Source organism: Glycine max, chromosome 2, assembly GCF_000004515.6.
Source record: "Glycine max cultivar Williams 82 chromosome 2, Glycine_max_v4.0, whole genome shotgun sequence".
NCBI classification, from domain to species: domain Eukaryota; kingdom Viridiplantae; phylum Streptophyta; class Magnoliopsida; order Fabales; family Fabaceae; genus Glycine; species Glycine max.
The window spans coordinates 43,956,200-43,978,611 of NC_016089.4; the positions used below are offsets into that span (position 1 = coordinate 43,956,200).

General features: G+C 28.1%; 3 protein-coding genes across 3 annotated transcripts; 1 reads left to right on the plus strand and 2 right to left on the minus strand.

Moving 5' to 3' along the window:
* The first annotated feature begins 1,705 nt into the window (after positions 1–1,705).
* On the plus strand, positions 1,706–4,793 carry LOC100777191 (cationic peroxidase 1). The gene is made up of 4 exons (XM_014769333.3): positions 1,706–1,952; positions 3,001–3,192; positions 3,786–3,951; positions 4,184–4,793. The coding sequence occupies exons 1-4, from the start codon at positions 1,737–1,739 to the stop codon at positions 4,570–4,572; spliced, it is 963 nt and encodes a 320-aa protein (XP_014624819.1). The 5' UTR covers positions 1,706–1,736; the 3' UTR covers positions 4,573–4,793.
* Positions 4,794–6,459: 1,666 nt separating this feature from the next.
* On the minus strand, positions 6,460–9,626 carry LOC100810852 (peroxidase P7). The gene is made up of 3 exons (XM_003519233.5): positions 9,279–9,626; positions 7,818–8,012; positions 6,460–7,406 (listed from the first exon to the last, which is right to left on the minus strand). Exons 1-3 carry the CDS (start codon positions 9,495–9,497, stop codon positions 6,828–6,830), a joined length of 993 nt encoding a protein of 330 aa, XP_003519281.1. The 5' UTR covers positions 9,498–9,626; the 3' UTR covers positions 6,460–6,827.
* A 7,517-nt stretch (positions 9,627–17,143) lies between these two features.
* LOC100811396 (peroxidase P7) lies at positions 17,144–20,608 on the minus strand. The gene is made up of 3 exons (XM_003519234.5): positions 20,307–20,608; positions 18,820–19,014; positions 17,144–17,888 (listed from the first exon to the last, which is right to left on the minus strand). The coding sequence occupies exons 1-3, from the start codon at positions 20,511–20,513 to the stop codon at positions 17,319–17,321; spliced, it is 972 nt and encodes a 323-aa protein (XP_003519282.1). The 5' UTR covers positions 20,514–20,608; the 3' UTR covers positions 17,144–17,318.
* Positions 20,609–22,412: the final 1,804 nt, after the last annotated feature.

Here is a 22,412-nt window from a genome sequence, read left to right on the forward strand (position 1 = left end):
CATTTTAATAAATCAGTTGTATAATTTAAATTTGTCTAATAATATACCTGTGTTTGAATTCATATGGTCCATGATAAATCAGCCAAACTACTAAATTGCATTGACTTAATGGTGGAGGGTTTAAATAACTTGCATGATGTTTTAGATTTAAATTTTGTTATTTAACTTGTTGTTTTCCACAAAATATGTTCGATCTGGGTGTGGTAAGGTGAACCATTTAATCAAGAACAATATTATTATGAGAAGTATTAATAAGACATTTTCTTTTATATATATGATTGAGTGAATTTCATGTACCCACGCCTCACTAATAAATTTTAGTGAAATTCTCATAAAAATTATATATTATTGTAGTATTAAACAATTTATTGAAAGAGATATAAACAATATAGAATAAATTATACTGACTGATGTTTCATCGATCCAATTCCCTCCATCCTCCGTACGTTTCTTATATTACTCTTATACTAACACATCTTAATTATTTGAAATACTTTACACTTACATTTCTTATATATTACACTGTCTATTTTCTCAGTAGGAGAGGCTATTGTAAACTTTTAAAAAACAAGAAGTTTAGTGCAATCTTAATAAACTTTATGATGAATTGCATAAAAAAAAACTTCATGAAGGATGTCTAAGTATATTATTTCTAGAATTAATACATGTCTTAACTTTGATGTTAAGGTAAAAAACTGCAAACCTAAAATGACTGAATTAAACATATAATGAAAGTAATAGAACCTAAACCTAATCCAGCATTTAGCCATAAAAGTCCAATCTTAAGACTATGGAGGAAAAAGGGAAAGAATATTTGACTGCAGATAAACTTTGGTAGCATTATAACTACTCTGCGTTGACGAAGATTAGGCAATAGTCCAAGCGTGCTGGACCCAACTAGCTTCATGAGATACCGGACTTCCAAAATTGTATGTCAATTATCACGGAACCAAATCTAGTAGTAATAGTAAATAGTAAAATATAACTAGCTAGTATGATGATGTTTCAGCGATCTACTCTCAGATATGCTTCGCCTTCGGTGTATTATTAATGATGTTTTTCTCATAATATTGTTTTTTTTATTACATTATATATAAAGAAGTTAAAATATATCATACTTTGATCGATTAATTCTATTTTAATGTCTTTTTTTATACATCAGAAAATAAATTCTATTTTAATATGAACACGTGTAAGATATATATTGCCTTTTCCCTGTCTGTGTGACTGTCGTTGAAGTTACTAGCCGTTAATTAGTTTTAATATGTACACTTTGATTATTACTTTGAAACATTAATTTATTTATTTTTTGAAAATATAATAATATAAGAGTTTGAATTTCTTTCTTGTTCTAAACTCTTCAAGTTGACAACATGGGCCCTCAAAACTAATTATTTTTTATGTTCTGATATATATCACCTAGCATGTTAGGAATTCTATAGAAAAATGACTTACCTAATAAGAAATAAGACACACAACACATGCAGTAACACACATCACATATATAGTGAGAGTCATCACATGAATTTTACTTTTTTTGGAAGGCAACACATGAATTTTACTTAATAGAATACAGTAGAAAAATGCTAAAATTAAAGTAGCTAATTAGAAGTCATCATAACCATAGACAAATTGCTCCATATAGGGTCCAAAATGGAGTGCTCGCACCACACTATAAATAAAGCTTGAGGAGCGGTGTATACTTCACAAGTTCAAAGACACACCATTATTAAACAATGGCCTTTCACTCCCATGGTCACATATTTTCTTTCTCCTCCATTTTGTTTTGCATGTTTGCCATGGCATCTTCTCAGCTAACTTCAAATTGCTATGAATCAACATGCCCTCAAGCTCTCTCTATCATCAAAACGGCGGTGATTGGTGCGGTTGCGAAAGAGCACCGCATGGGAGCCTCCTTGCTCCGTCTTCATTTCCATGACTGCTTTGTCAATGCACGTTTTCTTTTAACATATCCTAGCTTCACCTTTCTCACTGTCAATTAATCTCATGCATATATGTGATTAAATTTCGAACAATAATATATATTGGCATCATCAGCATTCATTTAGGCTCCTTTCCAAAATCTAATTAGTTTTAGAGAAGCCCTAAAGTAGTCGTGTTTAAAGTGAGGGATTTGTTTTAGAAAGAAAAATTAGACATGTGTCAATCTTTAATGAGAAAATCATGAAAATATATTTTAATTATTTGATTTATTTTGCACATGCATGTTTATATTTTTTCTAGTCTAGTATCTCATATATATTTTTTTATCCAAATTAATCATATTCAAGTCGAATAAAATCATTATTTGATTAAATCGAAATAACTTCACACATCACATGATTCATGTGTTTGGTGTGACGTATATATTGAATATAAATAATTGATTTTCCTACTTCCCATGTTGGGATTGTTTAAAATTCTACAAGTTTTATAAAAGTTTTGGTAAACCTTTATACAAAATTACCGTTTTTATTCTTTTATACTAGCCATTTTTGTTATAAGTTTTTTCCCCCATTAATTATACATACACTGTTTTTCTTCTTATGCGTGTGTACGTGTAAGTACTCTACATGCATCATGCGTGATTCTTGTTTTCGGGTCTAACCTAACAAGCATGCATCCAGTCCTTGATAGGTATGAGTGTGAATTTTAAATTTAAACTGCTTTTTGTGAGTGGAAGAAAACAAAAATTGTTTGGCGTAGTAGTTGAAAGTTAATTGAATTTAATTATAGCACGCATGAAAAGAAAAGTTGACATGCACGTTCAGTTTAACCAAATAAGATTCACATACCTTCCTAGCTACATTGTTTTGTCAAATTATAACTTAAGCTTTTAGATTAGTTAAAAATATTTCTTTACATCTTCGAGTTCTCTTGAAAATATAGCTAATTAAGCGTTATTTAATGCGGATTAGAAGCATGAGACATATTAAATTAACTGCATTTTTAACTTTTTGGATATTAGTAATTAATATGTTACGGGATACAAACTTGTAGGGATGTGATGCATCTGTTCTGTTGGATGACACTTCAACCTTTACTGGAGAGAAGTCAGCGGCTGCAAATGTGAATTCTCTGAGAGGTTTTGAAGTAATCGATGACATCAAAACTAAAGTGGAGGCTGCTTGTCCCGGAGTTGTTTCTTGTGCAGATATTCTAGCTATTGCTGCCCGTGATTCCGTTGTTACAGTAAGTTTATTAATTACAATGAACAAATAAAATCCAAAATGATAAACAAGATAATATATATATATATATATATATATATATTATAGAACATGCCTCATTATAAAGTTTGATTAAGTTTCACTTACTCATTATAAATCAATGTACAAGAATGGTTTTAGAGTTCCAACTTAAAAAATTTCACAACACTATTTTTTTTATATCTCTTCATCTCATTATCTAACAATTTTTTTTCTCTTCTCGTCCTATTTATTTCCCTTATTGTAGAAAATGTTGTGAGAATTTTGGTAAGTAAAAATAGTCCTATATATTACACATGATTTTTATTTAACACTTTCATTTAAACAAGACATATTTGAGATTGAAGAGTAAATGATGCTCGATCAGATTCTAATAATTATTTCAACTATTATTTAAAAAAGACGAGGATAACAACAAGGACGACAGCACTTTAGACCACAAGGTTATAAAAGTTTTAAAAATACTAGCTACATCATAAACTAATTACTCCAAGAGCTTAAAATAATAGTAGGTAAAATTACATAAAACAGTGTTATATCTAACAATTGACTGGTATTTTGGTCTTTGTATCTCAGTTGGGAGGTCCATCATGGAATGTTGGGTTAGGCAGAAGAGATTCAACCACGGCAAGTAAAGATGCTGCCACTACGGATATCCCATCTCCACTAATGGATCTCAGTGCCCTTATATCTTCTTTTTCAAATAAGGGCTTCAACACCAAGGAAATGGTAGCTCTCTCAGGTAAATTACTCACTAACTTTGACTTTAATTGATTAATTAATGACATTAATATAAGTAAGATTATGTGAACAATATTATCACACATATGAATCTTTATCAGTTAAGTGAGTCTAATTCAGTTGGTTAAATAGAGCGTGTGAGTTATTATAAATTTTCAGGTAATGTTTTGATTGTTAGAAGATAAAAAAAATATAAATCTTATATCATTTTTTTTTCATGTATAAATAAATAGGAGCTCATACAACAGGGCAAGCCAGGTGTCAGCTATTCAGAGGCAGGGTTTACAATGAAAGCAGCATTGAGTCAAACTTTGCAACATCACTAAAGTCTAACTGTCCAAGCACTGGCGGAGACAGCAACCTTTCCCCACTTGATGTCACCACAAATGTTGTATTTGACAATGCTTATTTCAAGAACCTCATCAACAAAAAGGGGCTTCTACATTCTGATCAGCAGTTATTTAATAGTGGTGGTTCTACAGATTCTCAGGTCACTGCCTATAGCAACGACCCTTCAGCTTTCTATGCAGACTTTGCTAGTGCCATGATCAAAATGGGAAACCTTAGCCCCTTAACAGGGAAAAGTGGCCAAATTCGTACTAATTGCCACAAGGTTAATTGATTAATTACAGAAATAATATGAGCCAAAGACACGCTCATTCAGTCACAATACGTATGGCCTAGTTTATGTTTAGTGATAATAATCTAAGAATATAATATTGAAGTGTAAGCTTTAGTCCTCTCAAAATAGAGGGGAATAAAGAAAAGTGGTGTATTGAAATTAAAGTCTTGTATCAGTGGATCATCCTTTATCAAGCAGAAAATATCAGCTCCATCTAACTATATGTACTAGTAATCTAGAGTTATTTGTACTAACGTAATGCATTACTTGTGCCTCAAAACTAAATAGTATATACCATAAAAAAACTTTCTCACTCCAACCAGCTAAAAATGTAGAACAGTAAATAATGCTATTCATTTTAATAAATTAGGTTAATTCCGAGTTAATTATAAGATCCTGTTGTTACTGGCAAACTATATATATCAACACATGAAAACAATACCTTTGCCAATGATTTTTTATTTTATTTGTTACTCTCCTATCAATATTTTTTTTAAGGGGATCTTCTTCCAATTAAGTCAGGGGAGTAACTGGTCCATTATAACATATAATACCCTGTCATAATAACCATAATGATTTGATAACTGTTAGAGATGCCTCAGCTTAAATTTTTTGAATTAATGATCCTTAAATAGGTTTTTAGTTGTTTTAACTGAATATATGTTTTTATACACTTCTTTCTACCAAATAACGACCTTAGCATTTAGAAAGACTTATTCATGTACCATGAGATTTCTACTCTCCATATTACATATCTTGCCTAAATTTTATCAAATAATAATATAGTTGAATGTAATTAGTGCCACACATTGATGTTCCGTTGAAAAACAATTGCAACCAATCTCCACCATCAAAGAATTTTGCTCTGTTATAAAAAAACATAGTCAATAAAAAAAAATGCAGACTTCAAAATTGAACCGCAAAGCGTGCAGTTGCATGCAGAGTTGGCTATCATATTTTCCAATTTCAGTGGTATGACTACTTTATAAATGAAGCTTCCTAAGTGCCATGATCAAATTGAGTCTGAAAAGGGAAAAAAAAATCAAAGCCTCGGAAAGAGTAGTCTTATAAGACGTTCCAATTATTGAAAAGTGCAGCAACATGCGTGCTTTGTCCTTTATTGGCAAATGAATATATATTCCTTATGCTTTGTTCATTAAATTTGAACCATTCAGGTATGGCCTTATGAAATTTCTATGAATCAACTAAATCAGCTTCTGAAGGCAAGTTATACATAAATAAGTAATATTTGATGGATGACACGTTTTCTAAAAAAAACAATTGAGGGATAAACTTGGTTAACCATCTTTAGTGAAATATTTTCTCTTAACCATATTGTTTTTATTCACAAATCTCGATATTAACTACTTTATCATGCTTTGTAAAGTAATTAATATATATGACGTTTTAATTTTTTAAGTTTTGGGGTTGTTGCCCGATCATCTCATACATAATTCTGCTCTGCGCAAGAAAGTAGGTGAGAAGTGTGCGTGTGTAAAATCTGTCAGGAATATATAGTTTTTTTAGATGACTATGTCAAGAAATATAAGAATTCTGTTTTACCCCAATTAAAAAATTAAGAGGGAATTATATAAATATGTATCTTTGTTATGATGGGAGTAGGCAGCAACGTGTTATTACATAGTTTAGAAATATCAAATAAATATAATCCATGTTATGGAAGAAATTGCCTAGTTCGCTGGCCTTTCACACATGCATTTTTTTCTTTCAACTTCTGAATGAAAAAACATTCACATCAGTTAAATTGCATGATAGTTTGTTTTACTCAAACAAATAGGTTTTGATATATGCGTTACAGCTGATAGATAGGTTACATTTTTGTAACCATGCACATGTAAAATTTTAAGTAATATAAACACTTCCATGTAAACCAATAACACTTTTTGATTGTGATTACAACCGAATTACATATACATTTTGATATAAAGACTTCCAAGGCAAGAGCCAATTGGTCTCACAACGAAACAAATGAAAATAATAATAGTAATAGCAACGCATCTCGCGTTTACAGACTTCTTACACTCCACGGTTCATTATTTTGTTTTTATTTAGACCACATTATTATTCATCGGAGACAATCCTGTTTGAGTAGGGTTGAACCAGAGAGTGTTATTGCCACAATCAATAAAAAGTATTTTAAGATAATGTATAGAGATTATAAAAATTGCCAAATTGACACATGACTTTATATATATTAAACAGTTGTTCAATCATAATCCTTATGATATGCAGTGCTAGTAGTTGACTTTTCTGCAATTGTACCTGATCTCTCCCTCATACCCAGTAAGAGGCTTCAAGTTACCCATCTTAATCATGGAGACACCAAAATCTCTAGCAAAAGCATAAGGGTCATAGCTGTATAGCTGCACCAATCTATCACTTTCACCACCATCATCACCACCCTTGAATAGCTCTTGATCAGAATGGAGGAGACCCTTTTTGTGCAACAAAGCCTTGTAGTATGTGTTGTCAAATTGTGAAGGAGAGGAGGCATCCAATGGTGTTAGGTTAGTGTCTCCATCACCGCTTCTTCGAGGGCATGAATCGCGCAAAGTGGCTGCGAAGTTGGGGTCTATGTGGGTGTCATTGAAGATCCTGTCCCTGAAGGTAATGCACTTTGCTAGTCCAATTGTGTGGCCACCAGAGAGGACCACTAGATCCTTGAGGTCAAGGCCATGAGATTGGAAACTAGCAAGAAGCTGTGGGAAGTTGAAGAATGGGGGAGGGAGATTGGCATTTGCCGCATCCTTGCTTGCATATATTGCATCTCTTCTGCCTAGTAACACTTGGTACCAATATTGTGCACCCCCCAACTGTTAATTCACACATACATTAAGCAAAATTTATTACAATTTTTTACAATAGTCTTTGACACTCTTTTTAACACATTCAAGTTGAAATTTACGTATAGTTAGATTTATCATATGAATTTCACGCAATAAAAAGCATATCAAAATAGTGTTAAATAGTGTGTTGAGAGTTTTTTTTTTTTTAATTTTAGAATATCAATATGTACAAACAAATACTATTGGTTTGAGACTCTTGTGTGTGGATCCATGTAGTTTCAACTAATCTTTATGTGACATATAATCGATTTTTTCAATTCGACTACATGTCATATATAGAGATTGGATAGAATATCATGGACATGTTGTAGTCTTAGATCATACAATAATTTCTTGCACAAGAAGATTGAATTGATGAATGGTTTGGATGGAACTCACTATAGCTACAGAGTCACGAGCTGCAACAGCTAAGATATCTGCACATGATACTACAGGACGATTGCAAGCTTTGTCAACTGCTACTTTGATTTCATCAACCACCTCAAATCCTCTAATTGAATTAAGATTTGGAAGTGCAGTCTTCTCCCCCAAGAAGGAAGGTGTGTCATCTAGCAGCACTGATCCATCACAGCCCTGTAGTTAATTAGTCCACATTGACATTTCAGATTCATGGTATATTATAAAATACTATAAAAGAAGTGATATGTCATATGTAATGTTATGGGTTCTTAATTAGTTTATCATAGTTGGAAATTTTTGTAATTATGTTCTGACTTGTACCCTACGCATCATGTTACAATATCTCACTTGTTTCATTTTGCTACTTTAAGCATTGAAAATTAATTGTTTGACACAATGATAAAAATATGAAATTAACCTGACAACCTGAGCTAGTCAAGTCTGATATATATATTTTTATATTTATACAGCATATGTCAAGTGATCAGAATTGTTCTCTAGTGAGAATTAATTTTAATTATGCAACTATATATACATTAATTAAGAATAAAATAAAATAAATCATTTTCACGATAATAGTATGGTTTTTGGTTGCTTTTATGTTATATTATCTCTCTCTATGACATAAGATTAGTTGATATTAAGTGTCAAAGGTTATAAAATGACATATTTAACTTTATATACAAAATAATTTGATCTATATATCTATCAAAGAATAATATGATATTATACCGATAAGTATGTATATATTAATTAGTTAAATGATTATATATTAGTAGATATCTAATATAATAATACATATTGATTTGCATTTTAAATAATACATAATATATTAAAATAAAATATATAATTTGATGAATGAAATATTAATAAATTATATAAATTTATAAATTTGGCGTATATACTTTACGAGAACTTTAATTAAATTATATGATTAGGTTGATAAAGTTACTTTAATAAAAATTTGTTAAAGGTATCATTTTACAAAATTTAATTAACACCTGGCTAGTATTATGCTTTTTTTTCTACGATACACTTAGTGTAATTTTTGTGTGCATGTGTTTGTGTTTGTATGTCTGGATGAGAGAGATAGAGAGGAGGGGGTTTGTTTTTTTGGGATATAAAAACAAGTGGCTAAGATTAAATCATAGCAATGAATAATGGCATTAAGCATTCTTTTTATTTATTAGAATGAGCTAGCTGATAAATAATTAGTTTGACTAGATGTTAATGACTTAATTTAGGAAACTAGCAAAAATGATACACAACTCTGTTTAGAAAATGTTTGAATAAGCATATTCAAAAATAATTTTAGGAAAATAAAATAAATGAATAAAAGCTTGTTCATAAACTAAAATTAGCTTATGCATAAATTAAAAATCATATTATAAAAAAGCAGTCCTTCAAAAAATATATATATCATAAACATGTTCAACTTACATTAACAAAGCAGTCATGAAAATGCAAACGCAGCAAGGATGCTCCAATGCGTTTTTCACGAATAATTGCCTGCTTAACAATTGACTTTATGATTGGCAACGCCTTAGGGCAAACTTTGTCATAATAATTAGGAGTGAGCTGAGCAAAGGTAGGGATCATAAATGTTGCCAAAGTGACCATAACAAGCACAAGGAAAGATAATTGGAGATGAGAACCCATTTGTGCGTGTTATGCTTTATGAGGTTTAGAGCTAATAAGATATTGCTTTGTGAGTCAAGCAAAGAGGTATATGTAGGGTTTATATAGGAGGGAATGAAGTACAGCAACTAGATCCTGTCTAGCTAGCTTATTTCCTTGTATGAGTTATCAACATATATAATATTTTAGGTCATAGTATACCAAGTGATTTTGTGCTCAGCACCGTTGACCACTATCACATAAGAATTGCACAAACATCGTCTCACCAACTCTTAGATATAGACATGATTAATTGTAGCGTTTCGGTATATAATATATATAGATAGACATGTTGTTTTAATTATACTAATGTCGAAAAGAATATAATTAAAAATAAAGATGAAATTTGTGAGTTGATAACACTCAAATGTTTGAATAAGAACATATACAGTCATGTTTTTTAATATAAATGTATTAATAAAGTACATCATTAATGTATTTTAAATTATTTTGTAGTTATAATTTGTTAACATACTCTTACTAAATTGTGAAAGATGCTTGTGTTAACAAACTTTACTAATATTTAATAACGTAGAAATTCTTATATATATAAACTTGAAAAATGAAAACAACTTATTTTTATCTATATAAGATTATATATAAATTTCTATACGATGATATAGTCATGATTAGGAGTTATTTGGTTTAACAAAGAAAACAACTTAAAAGTATAAATCATTTAACATTTTCACTACATCAAACTCTTTAAAAATAGTTTATATTTTTATTTTTAAATATTTGTATAAGAAGTAAAAAAAATTCTTATTATTTTCACTGTTACATATATAAAATTTTAAAAAGAGGAAATAAAGTGAATATAACTAATATGATATTTTTGTAATTAGAAATAAAAAGTAAAAACACAACTTCTCACACGCAAACTATCTCATCTCTCATATTTTCAAATTGTGAGAAACTAACCCTCTATTTACTTCCTGTTTGATTTAGAGTTTAATAAAATTGTTTTTTTTAATGAAATTAATTTTAAACAGTTGAATATGATTGAATTGTGTATCTAAGTTAATTTAAACCACATTTTATATTAGAGATTAATAGATATATATACGTTATTAGTGTAAAAGTTTTTATACTATCAATTAATTAAAAAACATCTTTTGTATAACTTGTAAATTAGTTATTAAAAAAGTAAATACTAAAAAGTTAACAAACTATCATACATATATATTTTATTTATTTTTTATATTTTTTTATCTAAATCCTAGTATTCGATTATCTAAGAATCACTTAGGTAGTACTCGAACAATTTAATCTTAATTTCAACCTATTAATTACTTATATCTAATCCCTTAGTTTATTCTTTATATGAAAATGTGTTTTCATTCAAAAAAATGTGAAAATTGATTTTCCTAATTTTAAATTTTAGAAAGGAATCTTAAGATTGTGAAAGACTAGAAAAAGAATCTTCATTTGACAATTGTAAAAAAATATTGAAAAAGAATTAAAAAAAAGAAAATAATAAAGCTTAATTACTGTACTGTATTTTGCCAAAAACAAAAATCAAGAAAGGTAAAAGGCACAACTCAATCGATAGCACCCAACGCTTTTTTTGCTTGCATTTGATGATGTCAAGATCTTCAATTCGTTTGAAAATACATTTAAATATTGATAGATATTATTAAGTATTAACATTACGAGCGAAATCCATTTAATAAAGGAAAAATTTAATAGAAAAAAGCTTAAGCATTGTAAAAGACTAGAAAAAGAATCTTCATTTAACTATTGTAAAATAATTCCTCTTTGTGTCTATACTCTTCTCTATTATTTTGCAGTACCTACATTGGCTTGAGAAAGGTTATGTTGTAGCTAGTTGAGTTTTTGTATCCTTAGAAATTGAATATATTATCATGAGATTTATAATACTTATACATTGTTCAACCAATTCAGCTAGAGTTGAACTTTTTCTTTCTTATTTCTAATTTAATTTTAATTAGTCATCTGTTTTTTTTATCATTCTATCTCAATTTGAAGCAGCATACTAATGATAGAGACTTTTTGGCAGTATATATTTTACTTTTATTGAATTCATTTTTTTTAAAGAAAAAATTCAGTTTTTTATAATGTATTTTTCTCAATATTAAAATTAGCTTGAAAAAACAAACAAGAAATAATATAAGTTAGAGAAATTCATTAGCCACGTTGATTATAATGAAATAAATATTAAATATGACATACATGAAGAAAAAAAAAGTTGAATGATTATCTCAATTATGTTCTCTTGAATCATGATATAGCAAGTAATTTCTTTTATCTAAAATGTAAAATAATACAACACAAAAAGTTGGACTAAAAGTCTAACAGGCAGGTACATCCCTAAAAAATATATGAAATTAATTTGTTGTCGCAAATCTTCTACAAACCAACGTCTAAAATATCTCTACAATAACAAAAATAACTATATTCTTAGTTTCATGTGAATCATGAGACTCATTGTCTCTTTTTCTGTTTTTCACCTTAGGTTCTTGAGAAGGTTGGAACATTCTTAAAAAGATCATAACATAATTTATTGTCAGAAATCATCAATAAATCAAGGTTTGAAATATCTCCAAAATTCACAAAATTAGCTAGGTTCTTTGTTGAATTATTAGATTCGTTTTTGTTATAACTTTTACATAATCTTTTTTTTTTGTCTTGACGAGAGGTTCCTGAGAAACTACCAACAAATCAATGTTTGAAATATCTCCCGAAATCATAAAATCTTCTATGATCTCCGTTGAATTATGTGACTCATTGCTTTTGTTACAACTTTCACAATAATATTTCTTTCTTCCCGGTTTTTGAAGTGCCAAAATCTTTAAGATGAAGTTGTCGTTTAACCCTGTGTAGTCTTATTCCTTGTCTTTTTCACTATCTTCATGTCAAGTTCTTCATATCATGGTGTCTTCTTGATTCCCTTGCGTAATAGATGGTTTTTACTTTCTCACTAACTAGAGAACAATTAAGTTTTTTTTTACTAATACAATAAAATTAAAAAAATGTGAAAATATATAACAGTTTTTTATGAATTCAATTATTGAAACTGAATGTTGACCATGTTTTTTAGTCTTACATTTTTTTGAAGAAAATATTAAATAAATAATAAGTTATATAACAAACATAATAAAAAAAGCTAAAAATATTAAAATATTTCATCAATAAGTCATTATATAATTAATAGTAGTATAATTATTTAAATATAGACTATTAAAAATAGATTTGCAAAACTTTATAATTCAATTTATATAGCTTTAGTAAAATAATTACTAAAAACTTATCTTTATATATATGTTTATAAATAAGTAGAAATGGGATAATTTTACATATATATATATATATGTGTGAAATTAATTAATTATCGATTATTATTATTATTATTATTATAATAAATGTTTTGACACATAATTTATTTTTTAATTTATAAAAAACAAATAATTATAGTAATTGAAGTTATTATAAAAATGTATATTCTAATTAAATATATCAATTAAATTATTGAAATTAATACATATTTTGATTTTATATAATATTTGTATTATTTTATTGTCTTTCCTTTTTTAAAAATATAAATATTATAAAAATACATAATTATAATAATTAAGGTTATTACAACGAATATATATTATAGTTAAATAAATAAAATAAATTACTAAGACTTATAAGTATTTTTATCTTATAAAAAAATATAATTTATTATACAAATTAAAAGTGTGATTTGATTCTTATTCTAAGCTCCGATATAAACTATTTTCAGGATTAGTTATTTTTCACACAAATGTCCTTAATTAAATCGTGCTCTAGAATGATGGTTGATGAAACAAAGAGAGAGAAATAACTCATTATTATAGTGCTTGTTGGTTTTATATACAGGGATAGTTTTTTTTTATATATATAAAATATTAGGATAAATTTAATGTTTTAAGTAAATTAACCTGTTTTAAGAAAACTAAATTAACCAAATTTTTTATTCTTGACAAATTAGTTGATAAAACTTTATAAGAAGAATTGAATGAAGTATAAGTAAGAAGGTCCTGACACAATCCCCCTTAAAATAAGGACATTTTAGATATAAAAAAATTAGTTATTTGATTTATTATTTATTTAATAAATCATATTAATTAAATTAATTAATGAGACATTTAATAGATAGTGACTTTTAAATGCATATTATTATTAATAAGGTATATATTGTGAGAAAGATACTGAATTTTAATCGTGTCATTAATAAATATTTGATTTCATTCATTGAGTGAAATTATACTTGAGCAATAAATTGTATAATAAAATGTAGCATACAACTAAGAGAGAGAAAAAAAAACATAAATTTAAATTTGAAATATAATAAATGATAAGATGAAAAAGAAAGATAAACACAATATAATATATAAGTTGTTGTATGTGTATCACTTCTCAAATTTAAAAAAATATAAATTATAATTTAAATAATTATCATAATCTACATCTAACATAATTCTTTTTACATCAAATGGGTACAAATACTATATATATATATATATACTCAATTAAGGAATTATAATTTTTAAATAAAACATATATTTTACTCAATTAAAATATCAATTTAAATTTAAATAATTACACATTTAAAGGAATTTAAAATACTCAAAGATTTTTTATTTAACTTTAATTAAAGATTTATTTAAAGTATCTAAAAATATAAAATGAAAATTAAGTAATTATTATAATTTGAATCTAACAAAAATAAAATCTATGGATAAGATCCAATGATACCATGTGTAAGTCTAAAGATGTACGCAAAATCTATGTTATTGGTATATGTGAATCCTATGATTTATAATATCTTAATAAATATGAAAACTTTAATATATTTAATAATAATCAATTACTTAACTTTAATTAATTTAAAATCGCCAAAAACTTATTTAATATCTTTTAATCCTTTGATCCATTTTTTTTTAGGTTTTAAAACGTAAAATAAGTTAACTGTCATAAAAGATTAACACGTGATCATAACGGTTAAAATTTTGTTTAAGGATTAAAAATAAAAATTTCAAAAAAATTTAGAGATTAAAAATATAATTATATATAGAGAAGATTGATTTAATTGAACTCTCATAATTAAAATATTTTAAATTTAAATTTAAATTTTATTTAATTATAAATTTTTTAAAAGATTTATTAAACAAAAAATTAAATATTTTAAAAATTTAATGGATATCCTTTATTAAAAAATTAATTTATACTAAGATTAATACCATAATCACTACCATGATCACCATCATGAATATTATTTTTGCTGGCTAGAGTTTGGAAAAAAAGAAAAAATTATATAAAAATGTCTAATCACAAAGACAATCAATTACTTGACCCCCAATTCTCGTTTACTAAGAACCTAATTAAATAATGGGAGGTAGGCAATGGCATGAAAGCAGACCTAGCAACAATACATTAGATCATTACTTAGAAGCCATTCATTACCCAAACACGCTTTAATTTTGATTAACGGTACATATCATAACACTTATATTTTATGGAGTTGAAAAGATATGAAAGGGACACCTAAACTTCAAGTAGTTGTTGGACAAGAAAATCAAATGTAGTACCCCCAAACTGTTCAATATATATATATATATATATATATATATATATATATATAATAATAATAATAATAATAATAATAATAATAATATAATATGATAGGGCAATATATTAGCAAAAATAATCACGTTTTAACTTTTTTTTTCTCGATCGGCCTTATACACTGTCGAATTTCTTACAACGAATGGAGAGGGATAAGAAGAAAGAGGGGATGGGGTCTTCTAACATTATAGATATAATTTATAAAATATAATAAGTATAAAAGTCAATAATATATTTTATACATTATAATAAGTATAAAAATATTTTATACCATCAATACACACTACTTAAATACATATAATAATAGAAGATAAAGACAAAAATAAAATATAAAAGTTGTTGTGAAAAAGATGAGTAAATAACATTACTCTATTAGCAATAGAAAATTATTGCATGAAAGAACTGCATCCTAACCCCTTATGAAGTCATAGTGACAATAAAAGAGTATTAGCAGACAAATAGTATAATTTTTTTTTTTTAAAAAAATATTTCGTACCGAGAATGTGAAAAAAACTTGAAAAGACCAAAATTATAATAAAAAAGTTAAGAGATTGCTTTAATGATTAAAAGTGTGATTTTATTTTTATTCTTTAATAAGTTTGAATTTAATTTGTCAACTTACAAAATAAAAACAATAAGCTCTTTAAATATATTAGCTAATTGTGTGGGGATCAAAACACAAATATGTCCTAAGATATTTATTCTTTATTAATTAAAAAATAAAATAAAATATATCTAATCTATCACATAAATAAGAATAAATAAATAAATAAAGATAAAGAAGTTTTGTTTTTGAATTTAGTTATTAACACCTAAATTACATTTCTCTGTCGTCACGGACAAAACGCACCTCTTTTATAATTGTTCATCCTAAAAATATTGGAGCTCACTGAATTGGATGATGAGGTTGACGAGGTTTTTCAATCATTAGATTAGACTTACTAACAGTTGAATTATTGGTTAATTAATTAGTTGAAACAAGCAGCACTCGAAGCTTAAGTTTACTAGTCAAATTAAAACATTAGGTGAAAAGCTTGAAAGTTGATTTATGCGAGTTTTTATGGAAACCTAAAGGGAATATTTCTAAACTTCATTTAATTGGAATTGGGCCTTGTGGTTGTCATATTGGGCTTCAAATACTTAAATGCTGAACAGAGATGCTAAAGGCACAAAGGGAATTGATTCAAATACACTATCAGAATTAAATTTGCTTAACTATCTTGTTGCTAATATATATATATTCTTAATCTGCATTTGGCATAAATTCCAAATTCCAAATTGGTGTCTTGGTTGCGATGACGACAAGCATGCTAGCATGTTACTGATAAAATAAACAGGAACGTGAAATTGTTGCTCTGATACAATTCACGTGATTATATATATGCAAACTTAACAAGTGTAGGCTTTCCATTGGATAGTTTAAAATTTAAAGTATTATTACTCCATTCTAGTCAATTGTTTGTGCATACTAACTAAGCTGACAGGAAATTATCTGTGCATGGTTTGCACATGACCATAAATTATTAAGTACTGATTATTTGCATCCAAAAGGCACAAATTATTGTATTTTTTTTAGAGTATTTCAAAAGATTTAATTATGTCCTATTTTATTTGATTTTATTTATCTTCAAGTGTATATATATATATATATATATATATATATATATATATATTGTCATCAAGTATAGGTACTTTTAAACAAATAAGAAGTAGTATTGGTTTGCATGCATAACATTGGTCTTATATTAGAAGTTAGAACGATGTAACTATCACAACTCTCAAGGTTTTAGATAACCATTTGAGTTCAACTATTCATGATTTGAAGTTGCTTATTATTACCTGAAAACAAGTAACTCCTTTTGGAACCAACACATACAACATAAACAATTGAATGCTAACATAGAAACTCAACATCTCTTATTTAAATATACACATATCACATTAAAATTGATAGAAAATATAAGGTTGATCCAGTTATTGGAAAAGGATGAAAAGAGAAAAAAGAAGAGAAATGATAAGTTGGAAATCTCTCAATTGATATTTTTAATAAAAATAACAAACTAATATCTGCTCATAAAAAAAAAAGTAAAATTGGCATGACTAAGCTTATAATGTAATACGATTTCTTATTCTTTCCACTGTATGTACCACTATTGTAATCCAGACCTTGCAATTTGCAATTCTAATTAATTAATTGACCCTTCTGCAATTGCATCTGATCTCTCCCTTCTTCCCAGTGAGAGGCTTCATGTTCCCCATCTTGATCATGGAAGCTTTAAAATCTGTAGCAAAAACCAAAGGGCTTCTACTATATAGTTGCACCAATTTGTCACTTTCTGTGCCTTTTCCCTTGAACAGCTCTTGATCAGAATGGAGAAGACCCTTTTTGTGCAGCAAATTCGTGTAATATGCAGTGTCAACTCTCGCAGGAGTAGCATCAAATGGATGCAAGTTGTTGTCTCCTCCGCTTCGCGGACATGTCTTCCTCGAAGATGCTGCAAATTTTGGGTCTATTATGTTGTTGTTGCTTGCGTTGTAGATTCTGTTTCTGAAGGTGCTGCACCTTGCAAACCCTAGGGTGTGGCCTCCAGAGAGGGCCACAAGGTCCCTCACGTTTAAGCCGTGGGATTTGAAGTTGGAAACAAGTTGTGAGAAGCTGAAAGATGGAGGAGGAAGATTGGAATTTGCAGCAGCTTTGCTTGCAGTTCTTGCATCTCTTCTGCCCAACAATACTTGGTACCAATAGTGTGGACCCCCATACTATTAACAGTGAAAGAAGCATGTTATATTATTACGTTTTCTAAAACTTCTAATATTACTACTAGCACAATTAACAAAAAAATTGTTAGTTTAAACTTGCTTAAGTTGAAATTGATTTTCTTCAGTGAAAATTTAAGGTTTAAGTATAGATTTATACTATCAATAAAGGTGACAAAACAAGATATCTGACACGATACATTTTTTAAGTTAATGTAGGCCAAATAAAAAAATTTATATTCAATTTGAATTTCTAAAATGAGAAGACTTAAGTATGACTTATTTGATCTTTTGCGAATTTTTGTAAATTAAATTCAATTTAGACGGACTCGAAATCAAAATTTAAAATCACAAACTCTACGATTTATCAAGCAGAGATTTGATACGATAGACTAATAATTATTGCTTAATAAAATGGTGGTATGTGGGTATGATATACTTAGGCTATGTTTATTTTATTTTTGCTTTTATTGTGATGCATATTTTAAGATAAATTTAACAGTCCAACACTAAATAAACGCAAAAGCAAGAATCTTGATGTGTTGACAAACATTTTATTTTCCAAACATGCAATTAATTACTTTAAGCACCTCATTAATTAGCACTTTATTTTCTTTCTTTTTTGTTTGGTAAATATTTTCCTATTCCATCATATTATCTATAATACAATATTTGTACTTGTACTTATTATCCAAAGTTTGGTGTTCATTAATATTCCATATATGTTAGTATGATGCATTATACTTTTTGCTGAGGGCTCGCCATGGCAGAACTAGTAGTTTAGTTTCTGTCAGATAAAATATTAACTATACCCATGAGAGCAAGCTTAATTATTAATTAATCTTTTTGTTAATAATGAGTAATGACATTTTCTTATAGTGTAGCTATATATGAGAATGAAAGGTTTGTTAGTAAGTACTACACTACTACTTACTATGGCTACAGAATCACGAGCTGCAATGGCCAAGATATCTGCACATGAGACCACAGGGCGTTTGCAGGCTTTGTCCACCGCTTCTTTGATTTCATCAACCACCGAAAAACCTCTGACTGAATTAAGATTCGGCAATGCTGTCTTCTCGCCAGTGAAGTTTCGGGTGTCATCTAGCAATATTGATCCATCACACCCCTTGTAGTTTCAAATACATTCATATTATATTTCAGTAAATTAAATTAAATTATGGTACTATTACTATAGTAGAACTAGATCGAAGTGACACGGTGAATTAATTAACATTATCTTGGTTTTCTTTGGACTATTTTTTTTATTAATATATGTGGAGGGGTCCATCTTAATTAGACTATCTATTTTACCCTGCTATAAGCATTTTACAGCTCACAAAACAAGATAAAACATTGAACATCAAAGATTGAAATTTGACTCGGAACTGTAATTACAATAAGCTGCTGTTTTTATTTGAAAAATTAATGGAAGAAAGCAGCCATTAGTTAGGTGTGCATTGTTTTCCAAACAATTTAAAATTAGTATATAGTTTCATTATTTCATATCATAACATGATTTCTGTCACTTATAATAGAGTTCAATTAATTATTGCTAGCTGGCCCACTGTTACTTTACGTGGATGATAAGATAGGATAAAAAGTGGTTATAGGAGCAATAATTGCAAAAAAAAAAAAAGTAAAATATAAAAATGGATTGGTACATGCAACTTGTTATGAAGTTCCTATCAACGTATGCATGTAATCACCTTAAGAAAATTCTAGAAAAGAATAATTTTCAGACTCTTGTGATCATGTGATGTACCTATACATTTTAAAAGGGAAGAAAGATAAACTATAAAGATAAAGTGATATGATAAGAAAAATAAGTGTAAAAATTAGAATTTTCAACAAATTACAACAGAAAATAAAAATGCAAAATAACTTTGAATATGTTTAAATTAAAATATGAAAACATAAGTTTGGGTTAAACTTAAATTTACAAAAGTCACCAAAGTTTTGTTTCTACAAAACTGAATTTTTTGGTAAGACTTTAATGTGCTAATATTTTTTTGAAGATAATCAAATATATCACAAAATTAAGACTGCAATAATTCCTAATTGTGACTAAATGGTGATATTATACAAAATTAAAAATTGTATTAGTTGAGTGTAAGTGTGAATATGAAATTCTAAAATGGATAGGAATTAAGGGATAAGATAAGCAACATATATAAGTAATTAAGAGGACTTATACTGCCAAAAAGAAAATAAAAAGAAGGACTTACGAAAATTTGAGGACTGAGTTCATCCATTAAAAGTTTGAAGCTCTTGATCATGTTTAATCGAAAATATAAACACTAAAAGCACATGCATGCTCCCTTCATAAAACTAGTACATATTAAATTGTGATAAGTAAAGATATTTTTCTTGTTTCATAGCACATTAATATATTGAGATTAATGTTTAATAGTAACTTACATTTACGAAACAATCATGGAAATGCAAGCGCAGAAGAGATGCTCCGATGCGTCGCTCACGGATAATTGCTCGTTGAACCACTGACTTTATGACTGGCAATGCCTGAGGGCATACTTTATCATAGAAATGGGGAGAGAGGTTTGCATTCGTAGGGATCATCAATGTGACCATAGCAACCACGAGCACAAGGATATGAAAAGAAGCCATCTTGTTATATGCTTGGGATTACAACATTGCTAGCAAAAGAAAGGACTTATATAGAGTGAAGGTACAAGGTACCCACAAGCAATCTAGCCTTTTGTTCATTAGTTTAATAATCAATATTAACAAACATTATATTTTAGTTCATTATATGTGGCTGCATGATACCTTTGACCAAAGTTGGCTGAAAAGGTGAATATAAGTGAATTATTACTACTGCATCAAATAGAAAAAGGAGGGAGTACATAACCAATTCTCTTCAACATCGATCAAATCCAATTGCTTCAAATACAGTAGACAGCCATCACCTTTAACTATTATATAATGAATGCTCAGTGTAGCATAGTACATTTTTATATTGCAATAGAGCAGCTGGCATCCAAAATTTTATTTACAATATAAATAGTTTTTATATTAGCTTTGAATAGTTTGATAAGATTATTAAATTTTTTAATAATTATTTATTTTAAAAGTCATAATAAGTTAATCTTAATTGGTTGAGAATGTATCAAAATTAAAAATATATATTAAATTACTTTGTGGACATTGTTTAGTAGTAGCTATGTATTACTCATTACGAATCAATGTAAGACATGCAATAATACAGTAGGTATATATATAGCCATGTTTAACAAATAAAATTAATTCATTAAAACAAATAACAATCAAAAGGCATATATATGTGACTATTGGATATTAGTTGTTTCACCTATGTGTTTAGAGGCTGGTGGGAGGTCCTTGGAGACGTTTGGGCATGAAATCCTACAAGTGACTGGGTTAATTAATGTACCCCTAGTATCATGGGAACTTAATCACCTCCACACGAATGTCTTGATCACATTGTGTTACACTACCCATTATCTGTTCGATGTGTCTCTAAATAGTTTTAACATGTTTCATGTTGTTGACAATTGTCATGTTGATTTTACAATAATAGGTGAAACAATGGGCTAACTACTCTGGTATGAACCACGGTTGGCCTCACGTGAGGCCAATAAATTAAAACTCTTGTTTTGTGTTTCTTAAATAATATTTTAAAAATTAGCACGGGCTTAGATTGACTATTTTGACTGTGAATCGAAAGTACAATTAGTCTGAGCCTCTAATTGGATCGAAGATGCTATCCACTTGGTATAACTTGGGTTGGCTTGACTAGCAAATTAGGTTTTAGAATCAACTGTTAAACAGTGGGTTGTTGTGACTTAAACCGAAGCTTACCACTAAGCCAAAACTTATTAGTTGACATAAGAATAACAAATGTTATATTTACATTATAATATATTATTTATATTGATATTATTTGATTCATGTAGTTCAATAAATGATTTAATGATTTTGTACTATTTTTTTTTTTTGATTCACAAGAAGATTATATTAAAAACAACATAAGTGCAAAGGATACAAATAGTTCATGTGACCAGGGAGAAACTCCCTTAAAAACATAACTACCCCCATAATTAAATCCCGTCATCACAGGATTCAATCATCTTCGCTCTTATAGATAAGTTTTGCTGCGATTTGAAGCATCAATTTAGGTGACAAGTAAAACATATATAGTATTAGATTAGCATTACTACATAAACCCAACGCGTCGATTTACCGTATACCATATATTATATATTTTTCTTCACAAATTATGAACGGAACAGCGAATATTCCCAAAAGTTGTTGAACAAGCATTTGATTTCTTCAGTCTGAAAAGACTGAAAGTTGATAAATTACAACAACAACGACTAGGAGCTTTATTCCAGTCAATGGAGTCCGTTATATTATTCAGCAGACAATATCATTGAGTTCTATCAAAACCAAAACAAAATCTTTTTAAATAAATAAAATCAAGGCAACCAATTTTTTTTAAAATAGTAATAATACTATTAAATAAAGGTTAGCATGTCCATCATTATC